A 19,471-nucleotide genomic window follows, 5' to 3' on the forward strand; every position below is an offset into this window, starting at 1 on the left:
AAGTTATTTTGTCAAAACAGATGCCTGACAAATCACATGGCAAAATTGAGCGGATGAGCCATTTAAATAACCAATAAATACTAAAAATGAACTGGGAAGACACAGGTTTGAGTTCACTAGACCAAATGATACTTTTTTATAAAGCACTTTTTGACATTTAAATACACTGCCTTACACTCCCCTAAATTACATCTATGTTCACTGGATGAAAGCATTGGAGAACTTCTGATTTTTCAGTAGGCAAGCAGAGCATCAGGCATGATTAAAATGCCACATGCCACACAATGCCACATGCCACACAATGTCCCTACACGACTTGAAGTGAAAAGTCGCTGCAGAAAATCAAACTGGAAATCCAGAAGTTGAAGTACAAATTTCAACAAATGGAGTAAGATGGTAAGACCCAAAGTGTTGGGAATACAAAATGCAATTGTAAAGCCTGGATGTGCTACTGCCTAGCTGTATGACCCTGAGCAACTTGCCCTTATTTAATGTTCACCAGCCTCATTTAGACTTCTCTAAAACACAGGTGAAGCACTAGGCCAATTAAGAAATACATGCAAAAGCCTGTAACTGGCCTGGCATTTAGCACATCTCTCAATAACAATTGCTACAGTTGCTAAAACTTCCTTTGAAGACTCCCAAGAGTCCTGAGGACAAAAGACCACTATTACATGGTAACTACAGAAAGTAGTTTTACCAGATATTGCCTGTAAATTTTGTGTGATGCCTCAAAACGACCATGTGTTCCATATTTAATGAGCTATCCCCCCATCCAAAAAAAATTCCGTTTACAGTACTGTCTAGACTATAACTAAAAACTACTTAGGCCTATAATTGCATTTCTTACACTGAAACAAAGTTTTTTACTAGCAGTTCCATCCCTGATCCCCACTCAAACACACACTAAGCACAAATATCTAGTATTTCTTTCTTCCCCTAGTAATGAAAAACAGAAAGAAAAAGATTTTTTTTTAAGTTTCTTTCAGTGAGTTCCACAAAACAAAACAATACAGGGTAATCGCTTACCTGGAAAATATTTTGTACTTCAGATCCACCAATCCAGAATGAATGGGGGTACTCCCTTTCAGACTAGTCTGAGAAAAGACAGCAGTCAAGCATCTTCCAAGATTCTTTCCGTTTACTGTATCCAGCTTTCTTCAACAAAATCCCAAACATGCACTTCGGTAACTGTTGAAAGACAGAAAGCAATCCATACACCCACCATGGCACCAGCGGCAAAGGACAGCCACCAAGGAATGGAAGGAAGGGTCAATGAAATGGTGGATCTGAGGTACAGAAAGAAGGCGCAGCCCAAGTCAGGTACTGGCATCAAAGGCCTGCGGCAGTATTCCTCCTCAGCAAGAAACTCCGAGGCAAATAATGAAGCGGCTCTAATGGTAGTATGTACTTGCAATAAATAGCATGCAATTTCCAAATGAAAGCAAATAAAAACTGACCCAACCATCCACATAAAGTGTCCTTTATCTGTTTCCTAAGACAGCTCCTTCACCATTACAAAACACCTGTCAATCAAAATGAATGAGATGGGAGGGTTCAAATACCTCCCAATAAAGATACTTACTTAAGCACCTCTCAAAGCAATCTTTTGGTTTGCTACACAAAAGACATCAAATCTTCACATATCACCCAAATCCTCAACCCTCAGCTGCCATACAAAACATTTTAGAAGGATTTAAGAGTAAACTTCTATTCAATAAAGGCCAATACCCAACAATGGCCAGTCAGCAAGTAAACAAGGAAAAATCATGAAGGACAATAAGAAACAACTAGGGCACACCCTTAAATATTAAGTCCATTCCATATTACATGAATTTTTTTTTCTACCATACCAACTCTTCCCTTAGACTGAACTATAAACAAACTACATGAAAGAGAAAAAAGTATCCAATAAGATGACACAGAGAAAATTTAAAAGTTGAATTTATTTGCACATAGATTTGCTCCTTCCTCGACTGCCACACTACTGTCAAAATGCTCTTGCTGTAATTATAACACCTGCCTTTATTGCTAATGGGTCAGGCCCTCCACTTTAATTACCCATATTTAATTCTCAAAGAAGAGCAGAAAGAAACAACTTGCCCACACTCCAGTCTACTAGATGGCAGAGCCAACACCCCTCTTCACCACTGCCCCCCATGTCCAAGGGTCAGAAAGGATGGGATTCCTGGGACCTAAGCTTTACTTTTGAAAGTCCTAAGTTAATGAACATGGGAACTGAGAACTTCAGAAACACACCAATAGTAAAAACTCCAGCCTAGCTGAACCGGTTGAGCCATGCTGAGAGGCAAACTCTCCAGATCTTGCCACTTAAAAAAGCATTGCATTACCAAAGAGCCACAGAGTTCTAAGGCCTATAATATAATGCTAAAACAAAACACATTATGATGGTGTGTAAGCATTCCTTGTGTTTAGCTGTAAAGTCTGTCTGTGACAAAGAATCCCAAATTCAGTTGAACCCAAGTAACTTTCACACTTTAAGATTTGTTAACAATCCATAGGCAATGACTAAAGACAATTTGATCTTTCACACTGTGGGCAAAGCAAATGAAGTCAATGAAATCCCAGCCTATATTAACCTCACCATAACCATCAAATGGAAATCTCTTAATACAACTTAAATGAGTTCACGTAAGTAAAATCCCAGGACAAAAAAAAAAAAAAAAAAATACGAGTGATAAGTTTCTCCCATGATATTACTCAAGTCAAGAATAAATTGGAAACCAAATTTTGATAAAAGTAGCTAGTAAGCTATGGCTAACAGTTAATTACTAAAGCAATATATTATGTTTTCTCAGAGTATTACTTACTGTTATATTCAAAATGCAGAACAAGTGATAGCAAAGCACAACCACAATTTGACAGATTCATTTCTGAATCTCTTGACTCCTCAGGCCCTTTTTCAGTACTGAGTTAATCTTTCCTCCTTTCCTTCAAAAAAAAAAAAAAAAAATTCATTTCTTCTTCAATGCCTAACTGATGGCAAGCCTCATGCTAGAGACACTAAGATCAACAGATGCCAGACAGCAGTGCCAGGACTGAGTTCTTCCTGTCCCAGCCTCTTTTTCTTTGTCTCTCTCAAGTAGGCATTTTGGAGAACCAAGTATATTTCATTACTAGTTCTAAAAACCAGTTAAATGTTCTCAATTATTAAATAAATTTTAAAAATACTCAAGTTCCTTTTCCTCAACAGTAGAGCCCTCCTGAAATGTTTTCTTTCCCTTCTCTGGGTCCAAAGCTTTGCACTAGGCCTCCTAGTTCTTCATACTCACAGGGGCACCTTCTCTGCTCATGAGCAGACTCCTCTTTTTCCCCAGATTCCATGCTGGCAGCCCTCTGTTCCTACTTCACAGCTCTCCAGACTGTGAAGGTTTTCACTGTTGACTAACCAGGACCGGGAATTTCCTAAAAATGCTTCCTGCTGACATCACAGAAATCTACAATCTTTGAGTTTTGCTTAAACAGTAAGACCAGGGTTAGAGACACCCTACTGGACTGTCAGGTCTCCCTGGTTGTCTCTCATTTGCTTACAAAGACAAACTTCCTATTAAGCAATTGCAATCAAGCAGAAACTTAAAAGAGTGTAACAAGCTCATTCTTGACCAACTGGTTTTTCCCCCCACTGTTAACTAATTCAATGAACAATAATATAACTCATAAGGAAATCTTGCTTATTCTGTTAAAGGTCAAAACCACCAGCTTTGCTAAGATAAGAATCAGAATTCAAAATCAGAATTCAAAAATCAAACCAGGCACAACACCTATAACAATTACACCTGTAATCTTGGGAAGCTGAGACAGAGGATGGCATGTTTGAGGTCAGCCTCAGCAACTTAGCAAGGCCCTAAGCAACTTAGCAAGACCCTGTCTTTTCTTTAATATTCTTCTAGTTGTAGATGGACACAATACATTTATTTATTTATTTATTTGTTTGTTTGTTTATTATGTGATGCTGAGCAGATCAAATCCAATGTTTCAAATGTGCTAGGCAAGCACTCTACCACTGAGCCACACCCCCAGCCCTAAGACCTTGTCTTAAAATAAAAAATAAAAAGGACTGGATTTTTAAAAAATTGAAAATCCATAATTTCCCATAATGTTCTTGTAAACTAATCAACAGCTTCTTTCTACCATGATACCTAAAACAACTCAGTGGGTTCTTGCTGTAGTTACAACAGAGATCTAATCAGGCCAAATTGATGCGTCTTAGTAACCAACCGTAACAATACCTCCCAGATTTTCCAAACTAGTAGCAATACAATGTGATTTCATCATTTCCCCCAAAGATGGCTTATTAAATATATGGCTAAAAGCAAGGAAATGTTAGGCCTCTGTAAAGCTTTACAAATAAATACATGCTCAACTCAAGTGAAAAAATTAAAACCACACCATCTGTCTTGATTTTGCTTCACAAAATATGGTCCCTGTATTTGCAGTCAAGTTAGAAAGGCAGCACTGCTGAAAAGCAAGCTCTGCAAGGTCCTTCCCTGACAGCTCTTCAACAACCTGGAGCACTACCCAAGTCTCCTTACACGTACAGACAATCAAAAGCACCACAGAAGGGTTTCCTGGAAGGCCACATAGCTCACAGTGACAGAGAAGCAAAGGAGCTCAGGTGTCACTCTACAGCCCATGCCCTTTCTGCTACTAAACCATGTTTTTTAAGGTCAGAGAACACGTAGGGTTATTCAACAAATTCACGAAGACATAAAAGCAACTTGGTTTCCTCAATTCTTTGCTAGCAATCACTATGGGATGTACGTAAATCAATCTGCATTGTGTAACACTGCAAATCATGTTTGAAATGTGTCTGAACATCCTGCGCTCCACCCAACATCTGCCACTTTCCCTCACTAGTCTTTCTCCTCTATTTATCTCTACCTTATCTTAAATCAAAAGGAAATCTTAAAAGGTTTCATAGCATGAAAAAAAAAAAAAAAGGCTAACATTAATTTAAATCAATAAATACCTACTGAGCACCCACACATGGGCTCAGCATTGTGAAGGAGTAAAAGGACTGTCAGATACAGCCTCAGGAAAGTAATGTAACCCAATCACAAATTTCTATAGTATTCAGTAAGATATGATGAATCCCATAAAAATTAAGATTACTGTGAGAAATTAATAACAGATGAAAATTTCCAAAAAGACAAGATGATTAAGATAAAGGCAGAAAGCATAATATGTGAAAACAATCACCGGGAAAACTCAGTTCTACATTTACTGAACACCTGTAAGAATGCACTGTGTGTATGAAGGAGTCGTGTGCCACAGGAAGATGAATAAAGATCCCAATTCTCTTAGTCCAGAGTATGTTAAGTACTACAAGACGAATACAAAGTGCCAGAATTCCTTCATTTAATTTAAGAATGATTACTAGGTACACAGTGCTACAGATATAAAGCAAGATGGTATCAGCCACTGTAATACAACTAACATCAAAAGAGGTGGCATCTGTTGTGTTTTGTGGGTTGATAGGGTTTTATCAGCATAAGTATAAGAGAAGATTGCTGAGATGTGACCTAAGCCAATTTGGCCAGAGAGCCACCTCTTAAATCAGTTCACACCACTGTTGTCGCAGGAAATGTCATGAACAGAATTTGGAGGACCATAGTCCTCCAATCTTCAACTGGAAAATAGAATTAAGTGAAGAAAGTCAAGGGGAAAAACCAGAAGGGAGATTGAGATCTGAAGGGAGACCAGATGTAGAATCACTAGGACCGGAAATGCTTTCTTTCCCATAAAGGGCAAATATCACAAGGAAGACCTACCATCCCAAGAGCTCACAAAGAAAAATACTTTGTTTCTTGAATTCAGAGGCCCAAACAGCACTGCTCAGAGGAGTGTATGTGCTGTACAATGGCCTGGTAATTTCTCTGGGATCTGTAAAATAGAGTATCAGTAGACTAAGACCTGAGTTCAGGAACATGTTTATCCTCATCAAATCTGAAAGGACATGTAATCTACTACAAAATCACAGACAAATACATCAGTATTTTAGGTACAGCTTCTTTAGGCAGGTCAATGAGGTCTATAAATATATATGTGGTTTATTTCATTTGAACCCCCACTGAAATCTGTGTCTATTTAATCTGCATTTGGGAAATTAGCATACCACTGAAGGTATATGAGAACAAATTATGGTAACAAAAATCCAATTTCTTGATAGAGTCACTAGACAATCCACTTTCATGGCTTAGAAAATCACCAAGAGGGAAGGGGAAAAAAGGATCCAAAAAGAGAGAGACGAAAATTTCCAATAACTTCTCTTATCAGTTTCTTTTATCTCCTTGGCCCTGTAATCTGCCTGTACTTCAGCAACTCTAAAAATAGCATTTATATCACAATTTAATAAGGACTAATGTATTTTAATCTATATTACTTCATTCAACAATTCAACCACTTTAGAGATAACACAGAAAGGAAATGACTCACATAAGGTCACTTAACACAGGGGAATCATTCAACATCTAATAATGGAGTATAGCTCATCATTAATTGTGCAAAGGGAAAAGAGATCTGCTCACACTCATAAAGAAAGCAGGTTTAAGGCTGGAGATATAGCTCAGTTGGAAGAGTGCTTGCCTCGCATGCACAAAGCCCTGGGTTCAATCCTCAGCACCCCAGGAAAAAAGAAAACAAAGAAAAAAGCAGGATTAGTTTTTAAACTTTTTACATCAATTTTCTTGATGTAAAAGACTAACCATTTTTCTCTCCCAATCAGCAGTTCTTGTGAGTGCTTTCTAAAGATGAGTGACTGAACATCAAATCCTATTCCTAACTCAAGAGTTAATAAATACATGATACATAATGCACAGTCTGCATTCTCTCCAGCAAAGCCTACCAGGAACTTTCTATATTTCCAAAATGGATTACCACTCTTCTATTTCACTCATAATACAGCTGACAGTATCGAAGTCAGAAGTTTGAAAAACAGGCCTACAAAATAGGTAAAGCACTGGGCCAATATAAGGTCATGAAAGTCATGTGGTGGTATTCACTATCAGCAATTGAAAATTTAGTAGAGACTATAAGCTTTTGATTGAGACAACTAAAGCCTGACTCCCATGCCAAAGGTTAGGGGGAGAAGCATCTTTACTGTACCTAGGCCTCAAGAAGGAACAATCACAAGAGGGTAGATGAAATCTGGAGATTTAATTATTCTACTATATGTATGTATATGTGTGAACATATATATATATTTTTTTTGGGGGGGAGGGGGAGTGCTAGAACTGAACTGAAGGACTTTTTTTTTTTTTTTTTTTGATGCTGGGGATTGAACCCAGGTCCTTGTGCATTCGAGGCAAGCACTCTACCAACTGAGCTATATCCCCAGCCCTGAACTCATGGACTCCTAAATGCATTCTACCACTAATCTATGTCCCCACCCTCAACCATAACCATAACTAGCTTTATTTCCTACTAATCCAGTAATAAATGATCAGTGGTAGAGTGCTTGCCTAGCATGTGAGAGGCCTGGGGTTAGATCACCAGACCTGGGTTCCATTCTCAGCACTTAAAAAAAAAAAAAAAAAACAGTAATATTTTCTCAAAAGTGCAAAAAAGAAGAATCAACCAAGAAAGTAGAGGGATGATGTAAAACAGTGGATGTGTAACCGATGTGATGCTGCAATCTGTATACGGGGTAAAAATGGGAGTTCATAACCCACTTGAATCAAAGTGTGAAATATGATTTGTCAAGAACTATGTAATGTTTTGAACAACCAACAATAAAAATTAAAGAAAAAAAAGAAAGTAGAGGGATGAGATTAAGAAATGGAGAACTAGAAATGTGTTCCTCTTTTTAATATAGCATGTTCTAGAACATCACATGAAAATGATCTTGTTAACCATTGATTACTATAATTACAAATTTTGGGCTAATAAAATTATTCTGAAGCTATCTAATAAAAATCTAAAATATTTCAAGCTCTGGGCTCCCAAAATACCATCAGTTTAACCATTCCCCTTCTTCAATTATGTTATTTTAAAACCAATATAAAAAAATATTTTAATCTATTTCTGAAAATTGTAATTTTTTTTTTTTTTTTTTTTTAGAGAGAGTGAGAGAGAGAGAATTTCTTTAATATTTATTTTTTTTTAGTTTTCGGTAGACACAACATCTTTGTTTCTATGTGGTGCTGAGGATCGAACCTGGGCCGCACACATGCCAGGCGAGCCCGCTACTGCTTGAGCCACATCCCCAGCCCGAAAATTGTAATTTAAATGTAGTGAACTTTATATACAGAGATATGAAAAATTGTGGTATATATGTGTATTAAGAATTGTAATATGGGCTGAGGTGGTGGCTCAGCAGTAGAGTGCTCGCCTAGCATGTGCAAGGCCCTGGGTTCAATCCTCAGCACCACATAAAAATAAAAATAAAGGTATTGTGTCCAACTACAACAACAAAAAAAAAAATTTAAAAAAAAAAGAATTGTAATGCAAAAAAAAAGTACAAATGTATAAAGGCATAAATTGACATGAACATACTTTCTACAGAGATACGAAAAATTGTACTCTATATGTGTAATAAGAATTGTAATGCATTCCATTGCTGTCGTGTATTTTAAAAAATAATAAAATCAATTAAAAAAAGAAGATAACCATTAAAGGGAAAAAAATGTAGTGAATACTAAAGCCACATGCAATTGGACTGTAAGGCATTATCATTCTGCATTTGATCCTGGATTTACTCAGTCAGTGGGTTAAGCACCTGTGTCATCTATTACACTAACATAAATACACACATGTTTATGAGAAGGGTCATCCAAGTCTCTTATCTAATATCCCTTTCAAGAAATATCCAAACACTTAAGTGAAAAGATATTTTTAAATTGATCGTAACTATGAAACTCTTTTGTTAAATTTTATAAGAATCTTAGTTTAAATCCTAGTTTACAATATGCTTACATGGTTTACTATCATATAAAATCAAAACTTTTTATTTTATTTTATTTATTTTTTTTTTTGGGGGGGGGGGGTGTTGCTAGGGATTGAACCCAGGGCCTTATGCATATTAAGCACATGCTCCACCACTGAGCTGCTCCCTCGGTCCTGAAATCAAAACTTTTTAAAGTTTATAAGCATAGAAAGTCAGCAAATTTATTTTTGTTGTTGTTGTTGTTGTTGTTGGACACAATATCTTTATTTTATTTTTATATGGTGCTGAGGATCAAATTCAGGGCCTTGCTCGTGCTAGGCAAGTGCTCTACCATTGAGCCACAACTCCAGCCCGGAAAGTCAGCAAATTTAAAAACCAGTTTTAAAATGTAAAGACTCCTCCCCCCTCCAACCATATACTCAAAGGCACTGACATGGGTTACATTGTATTTATTCTAATTCTTTTGAAAATAAAGACATTTTAGTTATTTTTTTTAATTGAATGGAAACAGAAGGAGTGCAGAACAGCACTCAGAGGTACCAAGTTACAGCTTTCCAATATGAAAAACTCCTCCTGTTTAAAGAACATATATTCTACATCCTTAAAAATGTGTACGTCACTCCAATTAAGATATTTTGCCAAAATAATCCACTACAAAAGGTGCCATATATCAAACTGTTGACCAGTTTGATAAATTATGCTGAAAAGGAAAAGTTACTCAATTAATGAAGATCAAATAAAAACCCACAGGTGACATGATCCCTTTGAAAACAGTCACACCTACATGCGGGCGTGCACACACACTCGCACAAATCAGATACTACCAAAGGTTTTCCCCTCTAGTTTTCAAGAATGCTGGATTAGTCTAGTTCTGTGAATTATGCAAATAATAGCAAATATTAAACTCCCTTTGTATTTATGCTACTGTACTTCCATTTTTAAAACATGCATCTCAAATCCCCAGATACCATCATCCACAAAAACCATGCAACTATCCAACAGACTTTCAGTGTCACCATTTATTATTTATAGCATTAAATGGGGGAAGTGGCTCTGATGTCACCAACCCTACCCGTGGAATCACTGACTCAAACATTTTCACCCAGGAGAAGACTGGCTAGGAAAACACTTTGCTAGGTTAAGTAGATTCTTTCACCTTTCCTTTCAACCCTGGGGTAGAAATTGTTACTGTGTTAGCATAGATGCAAAGAAACTGTCAAGGTTTCCACAGGAAGAAACCCTGCGCAAGTCCACTTGCTGAGGGAAAGACTTCCTCCCCACTCTCCAGAGCCCGTTTGATTTCCCTAATGTTCAAATTGCCAGGTAATACCTGCCATATTTTCCTTCTTCCACTATATCACCTACTAATTAGCAAATTCCTCACTTTTACTAGCCACTCTGTGTGTTCTGTTTCTAAAAACCCTTTCTGGCTCCAAGTCAGTCCTAAGGCAAAAAAAAAAAAAATTAGGGGTGTCACTGGACCAGGGAGACTAGCATGGCTACTAACAGTTTCTAACAGAAAAGGGATCGCTTCCCCAGGGGCCAAGGACTCCCCCTCCCCCCTTTTAAGAAGAAACCCCGGGTGGCAGCTGAGTACGCCCCCAACCCCGGTTCCCTAAACTGCTCGGAAAACGTAAAGTTGCGGTTTTCCTTTCCTGGGGGATGGAATCCGGAGCACCTGGGGCCTCGCTAGGAAAACACCCCACCGCCGCTGGGAAGCCCTTTGTCCGAGCAGCCCGACACCACAGGGGCCCGGAGGGAGGCCCCTCTCCGCCACAGCCCCGGGCCGGGCCGCCCACCCCCGGCCCCGCGGGGCCTACCTCGGCATCCGCACGGCCGCGGGCCAGGGCAGTGGTGCCGGGAGCCCCGCCAGGACGGCGGGCCCGAGGGCCTGGACCTCTCCTCCGCACCCCTCCCACCATCTCCCGTGGCCTGGCGGGGCTCGGAGAGTGGTGCGGGCCGGGCCGGGGACACTCGGCAAATCCCCCTCCGCAGAGGGAGAAGGCGAGGCCAGCGCGCGTGCGACCGCGGCCACAGCAAGCGAGCAAGGCCGCCGGGGCCGGGCCGGGGCCGGGCCGGGAGGGGGCGAGCCGCGGGCACCGAGGGGGCCAGGCCGGCAGCGAGCTCCGGGGCGCGGAAGGCCTGCGCCGAACCCGAGCGCGGGGAGGCGGGGGCGCCGCCTGGGCCGGGCCGGGCTCTTGCCGGACGTTGGGTGGGCAGGCCCGCCCGGGGCCGGACGGAAGAGCGGACGGTCCCGCGGGCCGCACTCACCATGAGCTCGATGGTCTTGTCCTCAATCACCGAGTCGGGCTCCATGGCGGCCCCGGCGGCCCCGCCTCGCTCTCCCCGCGCAGCAGCGAACGGCCCGGGCGGAGGAGGCGGCGGCGGAGGCGGCAATCGCACCCACTCTAGCTGCCAGCCCGCCCGGGCCGCCGGCAGCTCCGCCCTCCCCTCGGCGGACGCAGCACGCAGAGCGAGGACTACGGCTCCCAGCAGGCGTCGCGGGCACGGGCGCGGGCGCGGGGCGCTGAGGGGGCGTAGCCCGCCCCGGGCCTCTCCCAGCGTCCCGAGGTCGCCTTCGTCCGGAAGCTGCGCCGAGCTGCGAGCGCGTGTCGGGCGCACCTCGAGTACCGAGGGCCGGCTCGGGACAGGCCGCGCGCGCGCCGCGACTACATGTCCCAGGAGGCGCCGCGCTCGGCTCTGCTTCCGGCTGGGCTCTGCCGACTTCCTGCCGGCTGGGGCTGCTTGCACCGGGACAGAAACCCCGAGACCGCTCCTCGCTCGTCAGAGGCCCTGCGTGCGCCCGGCTTCCGCACATGCGCGTTGGCCGCCTGCGACCCCCTGCGTCCCCCTGCGTCCCTCTGCGTCCGGTGGCCACACGGCGGGCGCTATTCTGGTTGAGGGGTGGGTGATGGAGCGATGGATGCTAGGTGCCCGCAAAGGTGGAGGCCAAGGGCTCAGGCGTGGCAGGTGGGCCCGAGCGCGAGGAGCTCGGCCGGGACTCGCAAAGGACGGGCGTGGCGCGAATGGGGAGAGGGGAGAGGCGGCCGGCGCTGCGCTGTGCCCCGCGAACTGGCGGGCGCTGAGAGGACAGGTTCTCTGAAGACGGATCCTCTTACTTCTTCGCTCTGAAAGCACTTTTTAAGCCCCCATGCTCTGCTAGGCACTGTGCTAAGCCCTGGGGATCGGCTCTACCCGACAGACAGGCCCCTGCCTTCGGGGGACTCCGGTGGGGGGACGCAGACGTTAACCACAGCAATCGGCTGCCAGCGGGCACACTGCTGGAGACGCCTTCTAGTGACCTCTGCCTTCCGCCGCCCCGGGGATGCCCGTGTCCTCCCCAGCCCCGGGAGCAAGCCGGCGGCGAGTGAGCTGGGTTGGGTACTAGTCGCCATGATCCCCAACACGCCACCGGGCACCTCGTGGCGCCCCAGTGAGGGCTTGGCTCTGGAGTAGATGCCGGCGGGCCGGGGGGGGGGGGGGGTGGTAATTCGATGATCGGACAACTGTATACATCTTACCTGCCAGAAGAGAAAACTGACGCTAAAGCTGTAATTGGTAAAGAAGTTCAGCCCCTGGAATTAGCCTGTCGGGGGTATTTAGTCATCTTTTGTGGTTTGGAAAATGTTCAGGTTTTGTCTGTGTTCACACATGATTTTGAAGTAGTCTTGCTTTTATCTTGATCTTCCATGATTACAGAATGGCCTTATCTGAGGTTGATGTTCCGTGAAATTGTTTATGTTCTATAGGAGAACACAAGGCCTCTCTGTAAGGGCTAGGCTATTGTCTAGTAACATTACAACCCAACCCATTTACCAGGCCAGCTCCCAGTGTCAGAGACATTTGCTTTCCTGTTTATCAAACGTTTCTATGACCTAGAAATCTTTGCCTTTTTAAGGACAGAGCTATTACAGTAATTTGTATACACTCAGGATGCAGTCTAAGTTCCCTGCAGGTAGAATTTGACATTTCATAATCTTTGGTGCTTTTCACCAAGAGAATTGAAAGAAAAGCAATAGGAAGAAAGAGCCCAGAATTGGAAGGTTATTGCCATTAACTTGTTGTATGAATTTCATGAAGCAATTTTCCCTCTCTGGACCTTGGGACATTAAGTAGTAAAACAAGGAGGTTGAGATAAATGGTCTTCATTTCAGTTACTTATTGCAATATAACAAACCGCCCCGAGACTCAGTAGCTTAGGTGCATTGGTCTATTTTTACAATTGTGTGGGCCCACATGGCATAAGCTGAGGTTACACATGGGCTACAGTCAGCTGGAATCTCCTTCAAAATGACTTCTCATCCTCTCGTGCCTCTCTTTTCCACAAGGTTTCTTATCACTCAAGCTTCTGCATGGTGGTTAGGAAGAGGACAAGCCCCAATGAACAAATGCTTGTCAAGCCTCTGGTTGTACCACACTTGCTAATGCCCCATTGGCCAAAGCAAGTCATGAGACCAAGTCCACAGTCAGTGTGGAAAGGTTCTCCACAGGGACGTGAGTGCAGAGAGGCTTGGTTCATTGGGCTCCACCAATGGAACAGCCAACCCAAACTGCAAAGGTCCCAGCACCTGCCACAGGACATAGCACAGCAGAGACAGGCAGGAGTCCTGTGCTGAATACGAGCACCCTCCCCATGTGTATGTTTATCTTAAACCATCTTATTTTAAAATTTGACAGTTTCACATTTTAAAATCTGCATTTCCAGCTTTTCTTTCAAAGTTAGAATATCTGACTATTGGTTTGTTCTTGCAGTGCAAGGGATTGCACCCAGGGCCTTGCACATGCTGGCAAGCGCTCCACCACTGAGCCACACCCCAGCCCTGCCACTGTCTTCTTTACGTCAAGTCTGTCCTCCGTGGTTTCCCATGTTGTCACCACTCTGTTATTCTGTATCTGTATCCTAGTCTTTTTTCTGCTGCTGTAACAATACCTGAGACTAAGAGGTGTGTTTAGTTCATGGTTCTGAAGTCCAACAGGATGGCACTGGCATCTGCTTGGCATCTGATGAAGGCCTTTCCCTAGGTCATGACATGACAGAGGGTGTCACATGGCAAGTCAGCGCAAGCTAGCCATGTGGCTTACGATACAGCCACTCCCTTGTACCTCATATCGCAATCCATTCATGAGGGCACAGCCCTCATGACCATGTCACTCTTAACAGTCCAACCTGGTCCCACCTCTTAACACCTAGCAATGGGGATTAAATTTCAACTTGAATTTTGGTGGGGACATTTAAATCCTAGCTATCCGTATGCTTCTCTTTAATTTTGTACCAAATCAATATAGATATTTGTGTTTGCCATCCTGTCATTAGAACTGAAATAGAGATTGACTCAAGGCTTCTGTTCTTTTATTAAATCATACCCCCCACACACATTAAAAAGAAAAATAATACTAATATTATTGGATCCAATTCCCAAAGCTCAGTGGGATTAAAAAGTCATGTTAATGACAGCAGTCTACACAAGCCAAGCCCAGCCAATCTCCTCACCCTTGCCTCTTCTGAACAAAAACTCAGTGTGCGCCTCTTCTGAACAAAAACTCAGATATTCTTAGTGCCTCAGGCATGATACCAGCTGGCGATGATTTGGTCCTGGAGAAAAGGCAGAAGACCCAGAAGCACATTTCCCCTGATGTTTGAGGTAGCTTTGCTCCAGGGTCCGCAAAACTTGCTAACGGTGCAGGATACAAGTCCATGTCCCTGAACCAAAACCCTGAGATCCAGATGCTCAGGATTCAAAATTATTTGTACAACTTGGATTGTACAAAGCTGGAATGATGTGTATACACTGTGTCTAAGGTGACACTCCCAGGGACAAGGACAACACTCCAGAATCAAATACATGAATTGTTTGGCAGCAACTAGTGTGTGCTCCTATTAGCTATTCACAAAATCTCAGCTCCAAGTGCACCTTTCCTGCCACACTTTGAGATTGGGAGCAGGACCCCATGAGTATTTCTCCTCTGCCAGCCAGCACTGTGGTTCACTGTCAGTAGAGAGCAGTGGAGGAACACAACAGAATGGAGGGGGCTTCTGGTCCTGGTTCTGGTACTTTCTTTTCCTTCTTGCTTTTTTGGCTCATGGCCACAGACCACTTACAGAACTGTGCCTCTCACGTGCGTACACTCACGTGTGTGAGCTCTTTGTCTGTCTGTCTGTCTCTCTCTCTCTCTCTCTCTCTCTCACACACACACACACACACACACACACACACACGACTGGGACATTCAAAATGAGCTTCCCAGCAAGTTCCCTGACATCTCAATAGGCTGTTTCCTGCCTGCAGCACCTCAGCAAACTTCAACATGTAGTGGGCCACACCACCCTCTTCCATCAAGGTCAAGTAAGCTTGAGAGAGGTCCATGTGGTAAGGAACTAGAACCATCTGCCAACAGCCAGCACTAACTTGCCAGACCTGCTAATGAGCCAGCTCCCCCTGCCCCAGTTGAGCCTTCAGATGACTGCAGCCCCTCAACACTGTGTCAATAAGATTTCCATTACTACAGACAAATGCCTGGGGTATAAACTTACAATAAGAAAAAGGTTATCTCGGCTCACAGTTTTGGAGGTTTGAGTCCATGGTTGGTTGGTCCCGTTGCTCTGGGGCCTGTGGTAAGGCAGTACATCATGGTGGTTGGCACTTGGTAAAGCAAGCTGCTCACCTCATGGCAGCTGAAGAGGGGACCAGGGTTCCACAGTTCCCTTCAAGGACATGCACCCATTGATCTAAGATCTCCCATGAAGCCCCACCTCAAAGATTCTCCCACCTCCCAGTAGCTAGGGACATTCAAAACATAGGCCTTTGGGGACATTCCAGATTCCAATTATAGCAACACTCTTGACTTCTGAGAGGCCCTGAGCCAGAACTTCCAGCCATTCTTGCACTCCTGACCCATAGAGATATGCCAGATAACGAGATAACATTTGTTAGTTTAACCTGTATTGGGACAAGCATTATCCAGCAATAGATAACTAATAGAGCACCAAAAAAATAACTAGTTCTTCAAAATATGGGACTTGATGCTATCTCTTCTAATCAAAGCATCATGAACCTTGGTAGGGTTCTGTTTATTCCTTCTTTATGAATACTGTTAAAGACATTGAGAAGGACATTTTTAAAATGTATATATGCTGGGCATAGTGATACATGCCTGTAATCTCAGCGGTTCAGGAGACTGAGGCAGGAGGATCACGAGTTCAAAGCCAGCCTCAGCAAAAGCAAGGTGCTAAGCAACTGAGTGAGACCCTTGTCTCTAAATAAAATACAAAATAGGGCTGGGGACATGGCTTAGTGGTCGAGTGCCCCCGAGTTCAATCCCCAGTGCCCACCCCCCAAAAAATAGTATATTTTGATCTCTGATGAATTTTCTGAATTCAGATACATTATGGAAAGAGAGGGTGAGGGAGTGAGATTTTTACATAATGCTTTTCCAGCTAAGATCAAAGAATGAAATTCTCTTGGGGAATCTTGTGAAACCATAGTAAGGAGAATATTGGTGAGAAGTATTGAAGGTAGCAGCACCTTACTTCATAGGACAAGGGGCCATGCCTTTATCCCTCTGTCTTTAGAACCCAGAGAAAAGATAGTTGTCATAAAATACAGATTTATTTGGCTTTTTCGGGTGGGGTCTAATTTGGCTGACTGGTTTGGTAGTGAGAAACCACCTCACCAATAATGGACACTATGTGAGTTAAATTTTTAGTTTCACAGTTTTTTAGGAAAATATATTTAAAGCACATGAGTAAAACCATATCATCAATTTATTGGCAAACGTGTATTAAAATTAATGTTTGTATTTTCCTAGCCCTTTCTGTGCTTAGCAGGTTAAATAATATACCTCCAAATGAAAGAACAAAGGAGGGGCATGTTCTGATAGACTAGGCTGGGCCACAGTAGTAGGTTTTTGTTTTGAGGTCCTGGGAACCAAACCTGGGGTGCTTACCACTGAGCTACATCCCATCCCTTTTTATTTTTTAATTTTGAGACAAGGTCTCACTAAGTTGCCCAGGCTAACCTTGAACTTGAGATCCTCCTGCCTCAGCCTCTCCAGTTGCTGGGATTACAGGTGTGCACCACTGCGCTGGGCAGGGTTTGGAGTTTTCATTTACAAGTAGTTGAACTTACCTCTCTGTCGAATGTCATGAATTGGCCTCTCTAAGGCTGCTGTCTCACAACCAGTGCTGGCTCTTGCAGTCAGGTGGTCAGATAGGGAAGAGACAGATATGAAGGGGGAACTGGAGCCCAGCAGGACAGACTGAGTTCATTCATATTGCCTCTGACCTTGGTGATGTGGGGCGGTGTAGAAGCTGGAGCCCCCTGGCACAGAGCTAAGCAGACATGTGAGGCCCAGGAGTCAGAAGCTGAAGGAGGCTCTCAGGGAAGCTGAAGGAGCTACCTTCCAGCCACAGCTGATCAATGACAATGAACACGGGTGCAGAACGACTGAAGCTTCACTTCCATGCTCCAGATCCCACCCAAGAACCTCTTGTGACCCACCCTAAGAGGAACAGAATTCCCTTTCCACCCTTGCAGAGCTGGCCCTGCCCCAAGGAGACCATGCTAAGACCTGACCCTGATATTGGTCTGGTGTTCAGAAGGGGATACAGAAGAAGACCTTTTTTTCCCCGTTTGAAAGAGTCTTTTTGCATTGCGCAGGCTAGTCTTGAATTCATGGGTTCACAGGACCCTCCTGCCTCAGCCTTCCAAATAGCTAGAACTATAGGCTCACACCTGTGGAAGGTCCTGGGAAGGCAAGCTGGCATGTTACTAATTTCTCCCCTCTGGAAACATAATAGCTAATGTATGTGTCTTACTCATGCCAGGGGCAATCTAGTTCTACTACCCCTTTACTTTAGAATTACCCTTCTGGAAGATGAGGTCTCTAATGTTGCTGGGGAGGAAACACATTTGGGGAAAGCTCACTAGTCACTAACTACCTCATCTCAGAAGCACTTTGTTCCTGCTCACTGTTCATTGGTCAGCACTCAGTCACTTACACAATGCATCTTCCAGTGTGCCAGCAAAAGGGAAATGTAGCTGAGCACAGTGGCGCACACCTGTAACCCCAGCTACTCAGGAGGCTGAGGCTGGAGGATCACAAGTTCAAGGCCAGCCTCAGCAAATTAGCAAGACCCTGTCTCAAAATGAAAAAATAAATAAATTTTATTTAGAGAGCAGCCCTTGGTTCAATCAATTCCTGTACTGCAAAAATTTAAAAAGGGAAATGCAAGGTCCTGGGTTCCATCCCCAGCATTGAAAAAAAAAAAAACATGAAAAGAAAATGAAATAGTTTGGTGAACACAGAGGAATGTCTGTGCTATACAACTATAATTCATAGTCATTTAATGAATCTTGGTACCATGGGTTGAACCCAGGGACAATTAACCACTGAGTTACATTCCCAGCACCACCCCACCTTTTTTTTAAGTCTCTTAAGTTGCCAAGTGGCTTAGGGCCTGGCTAAGTTGCTGAGGCTGGCCTCAAACTTGCAATCCTCTTGCCTCAGCCACCAGAGTCACTGGGATTACAGGTGTGCACCATCATGTCCAGCTAATGAAACTTGACACCCAGGGTTGTTCTACCACTGAACTATACCTCAACCATTTTTAAAATTTTTTATTTGTTCTTTTTAGTTACACATGACAGTAGAATTTATTTTGATATATCATACATACATAGAGTATAACTTTCCATTTTTGTGGTTGTACATGATGTGGAATTACACTGGTAGTGTAGTCACATACGAACATAGGAAAGTTATTCTGAATCATTCTACTGTCAATCCGCAACCATTTTTATTTTGAGACAGGGTCTGGCTGAGTTGCCCAGACTGGCCTAGAACTTTTGATTTTCCTGCCTCAGCCTCCCAAGTAGCTGAGAGTTCAGGCATGTGTTACACAGTATTGGCAAACTGTTGTTCTTATATGAACAAGTTTTCTCAGTACTAACACCTGTAAAAATAAAACCTAAAAATGAATCTGATGCAGAATTCTGTCTTTACAACAAGTAAATATTCATGTACAGAAATATGATTTTTAATGATTCATCTTTTAAAAGCTGTAGTTCTAATAAAATCCTGTGGTTATGTTTAGTTATTATTTATCATAAAATAAATATACTTATTGTTTGACCAATCGAATTTAATAGTAATTATGATAAGAATCCAGAGGATTATTTATTTATTTATTTACTTACTTACTTATTTATTTGTAATTGCGGATGGACAGCATGCCTTTATTTTATTTGTTTATTTTTATGTGTCGCTGAGGATTGAACCCAGTGCCTCCCACATGCAAGGCAAGTGCTCTGCCACTGAGCTACAACCTCAACCCTCCAGAAGAATTTTTTTTTTGGCTAATATGTGGAGCCCGTTATCACAGAAAATAAAATTATAACAACATTCAGAAGAGAAATATGATAGTGTGATGATAATAAAACAAACATCAACAACAAATATGTACTGAGTTTGTCTCAATTTCCTTCCTTAAAGCAAGCTGAAGAAATAGGATTAAATTCTTTGGGGAAAAGTGAAGTGGAAATGAGTGTTCAGGGAGGAAAAAAATAA

At 43.0% G+C, this 19,471-nt stretch overlaps 1 protein-coding gene and 1 non-coding gene across 7 annotated transcripts in view; both read right to left on the reverse strand.

Moving 5' to 3' along the window:
* Positions 1–11,342, reverse strand: part of Fbxw11 (F-box and WD repeat domain containing 11) — a 123,465-nt gene extending 112,123 nt beyond the window's left edge. For 3 of the 6 annotated variants that reach the window (XM_046421347.2, XM_046421346.2, XM_058571832.1), the window contains exon 1: positions 11,177–11,342. In XM_046421347.2, coding sequence (XP_046277303.1) covers positions 11,177–11,221 — 45 coding nt within the window. In that variant the 5' untranslated portion in view covers positions 11,222–11,342. Of the gene's footprint in view, positions 1–1,029; positions 1,192–10,725; positions 10,843–11,176 lie in introns of those variants that run through there. The other 3 variants (XM_046421348.2, XM_046421349.2, XM_058571833.1) reach the window with 3 other exon arrangements.
* Trnas-cga (transfer RNA serine (anticodon CGA)) lies at positions 7,283–7,350 on the reverse strand. The gene has a single exon. It is a non-coding gene; the product is annotated as a tRNA-Ser (tRNA).
* Positions 11,343–19,471: the final 8,129 nt, after the last annotated feature.

This window comes from Marmota monax, unplaced genomic scaffold (assembly GCF_021218885.2).
Source record: "Marmota monax isolate L192 unplaced genomic scaffold, Marmota_monax_Labrador192_F-V1.1 WCK01_AAM20220418_F8-fsc00084, whole genome shotgun sequence".
Taxonomy (NCBI): Eukaryota; Metazoa; Chordata; class Mammalia; order Rodentia; family Sciuridae; genus Marmota; species Marmota monax.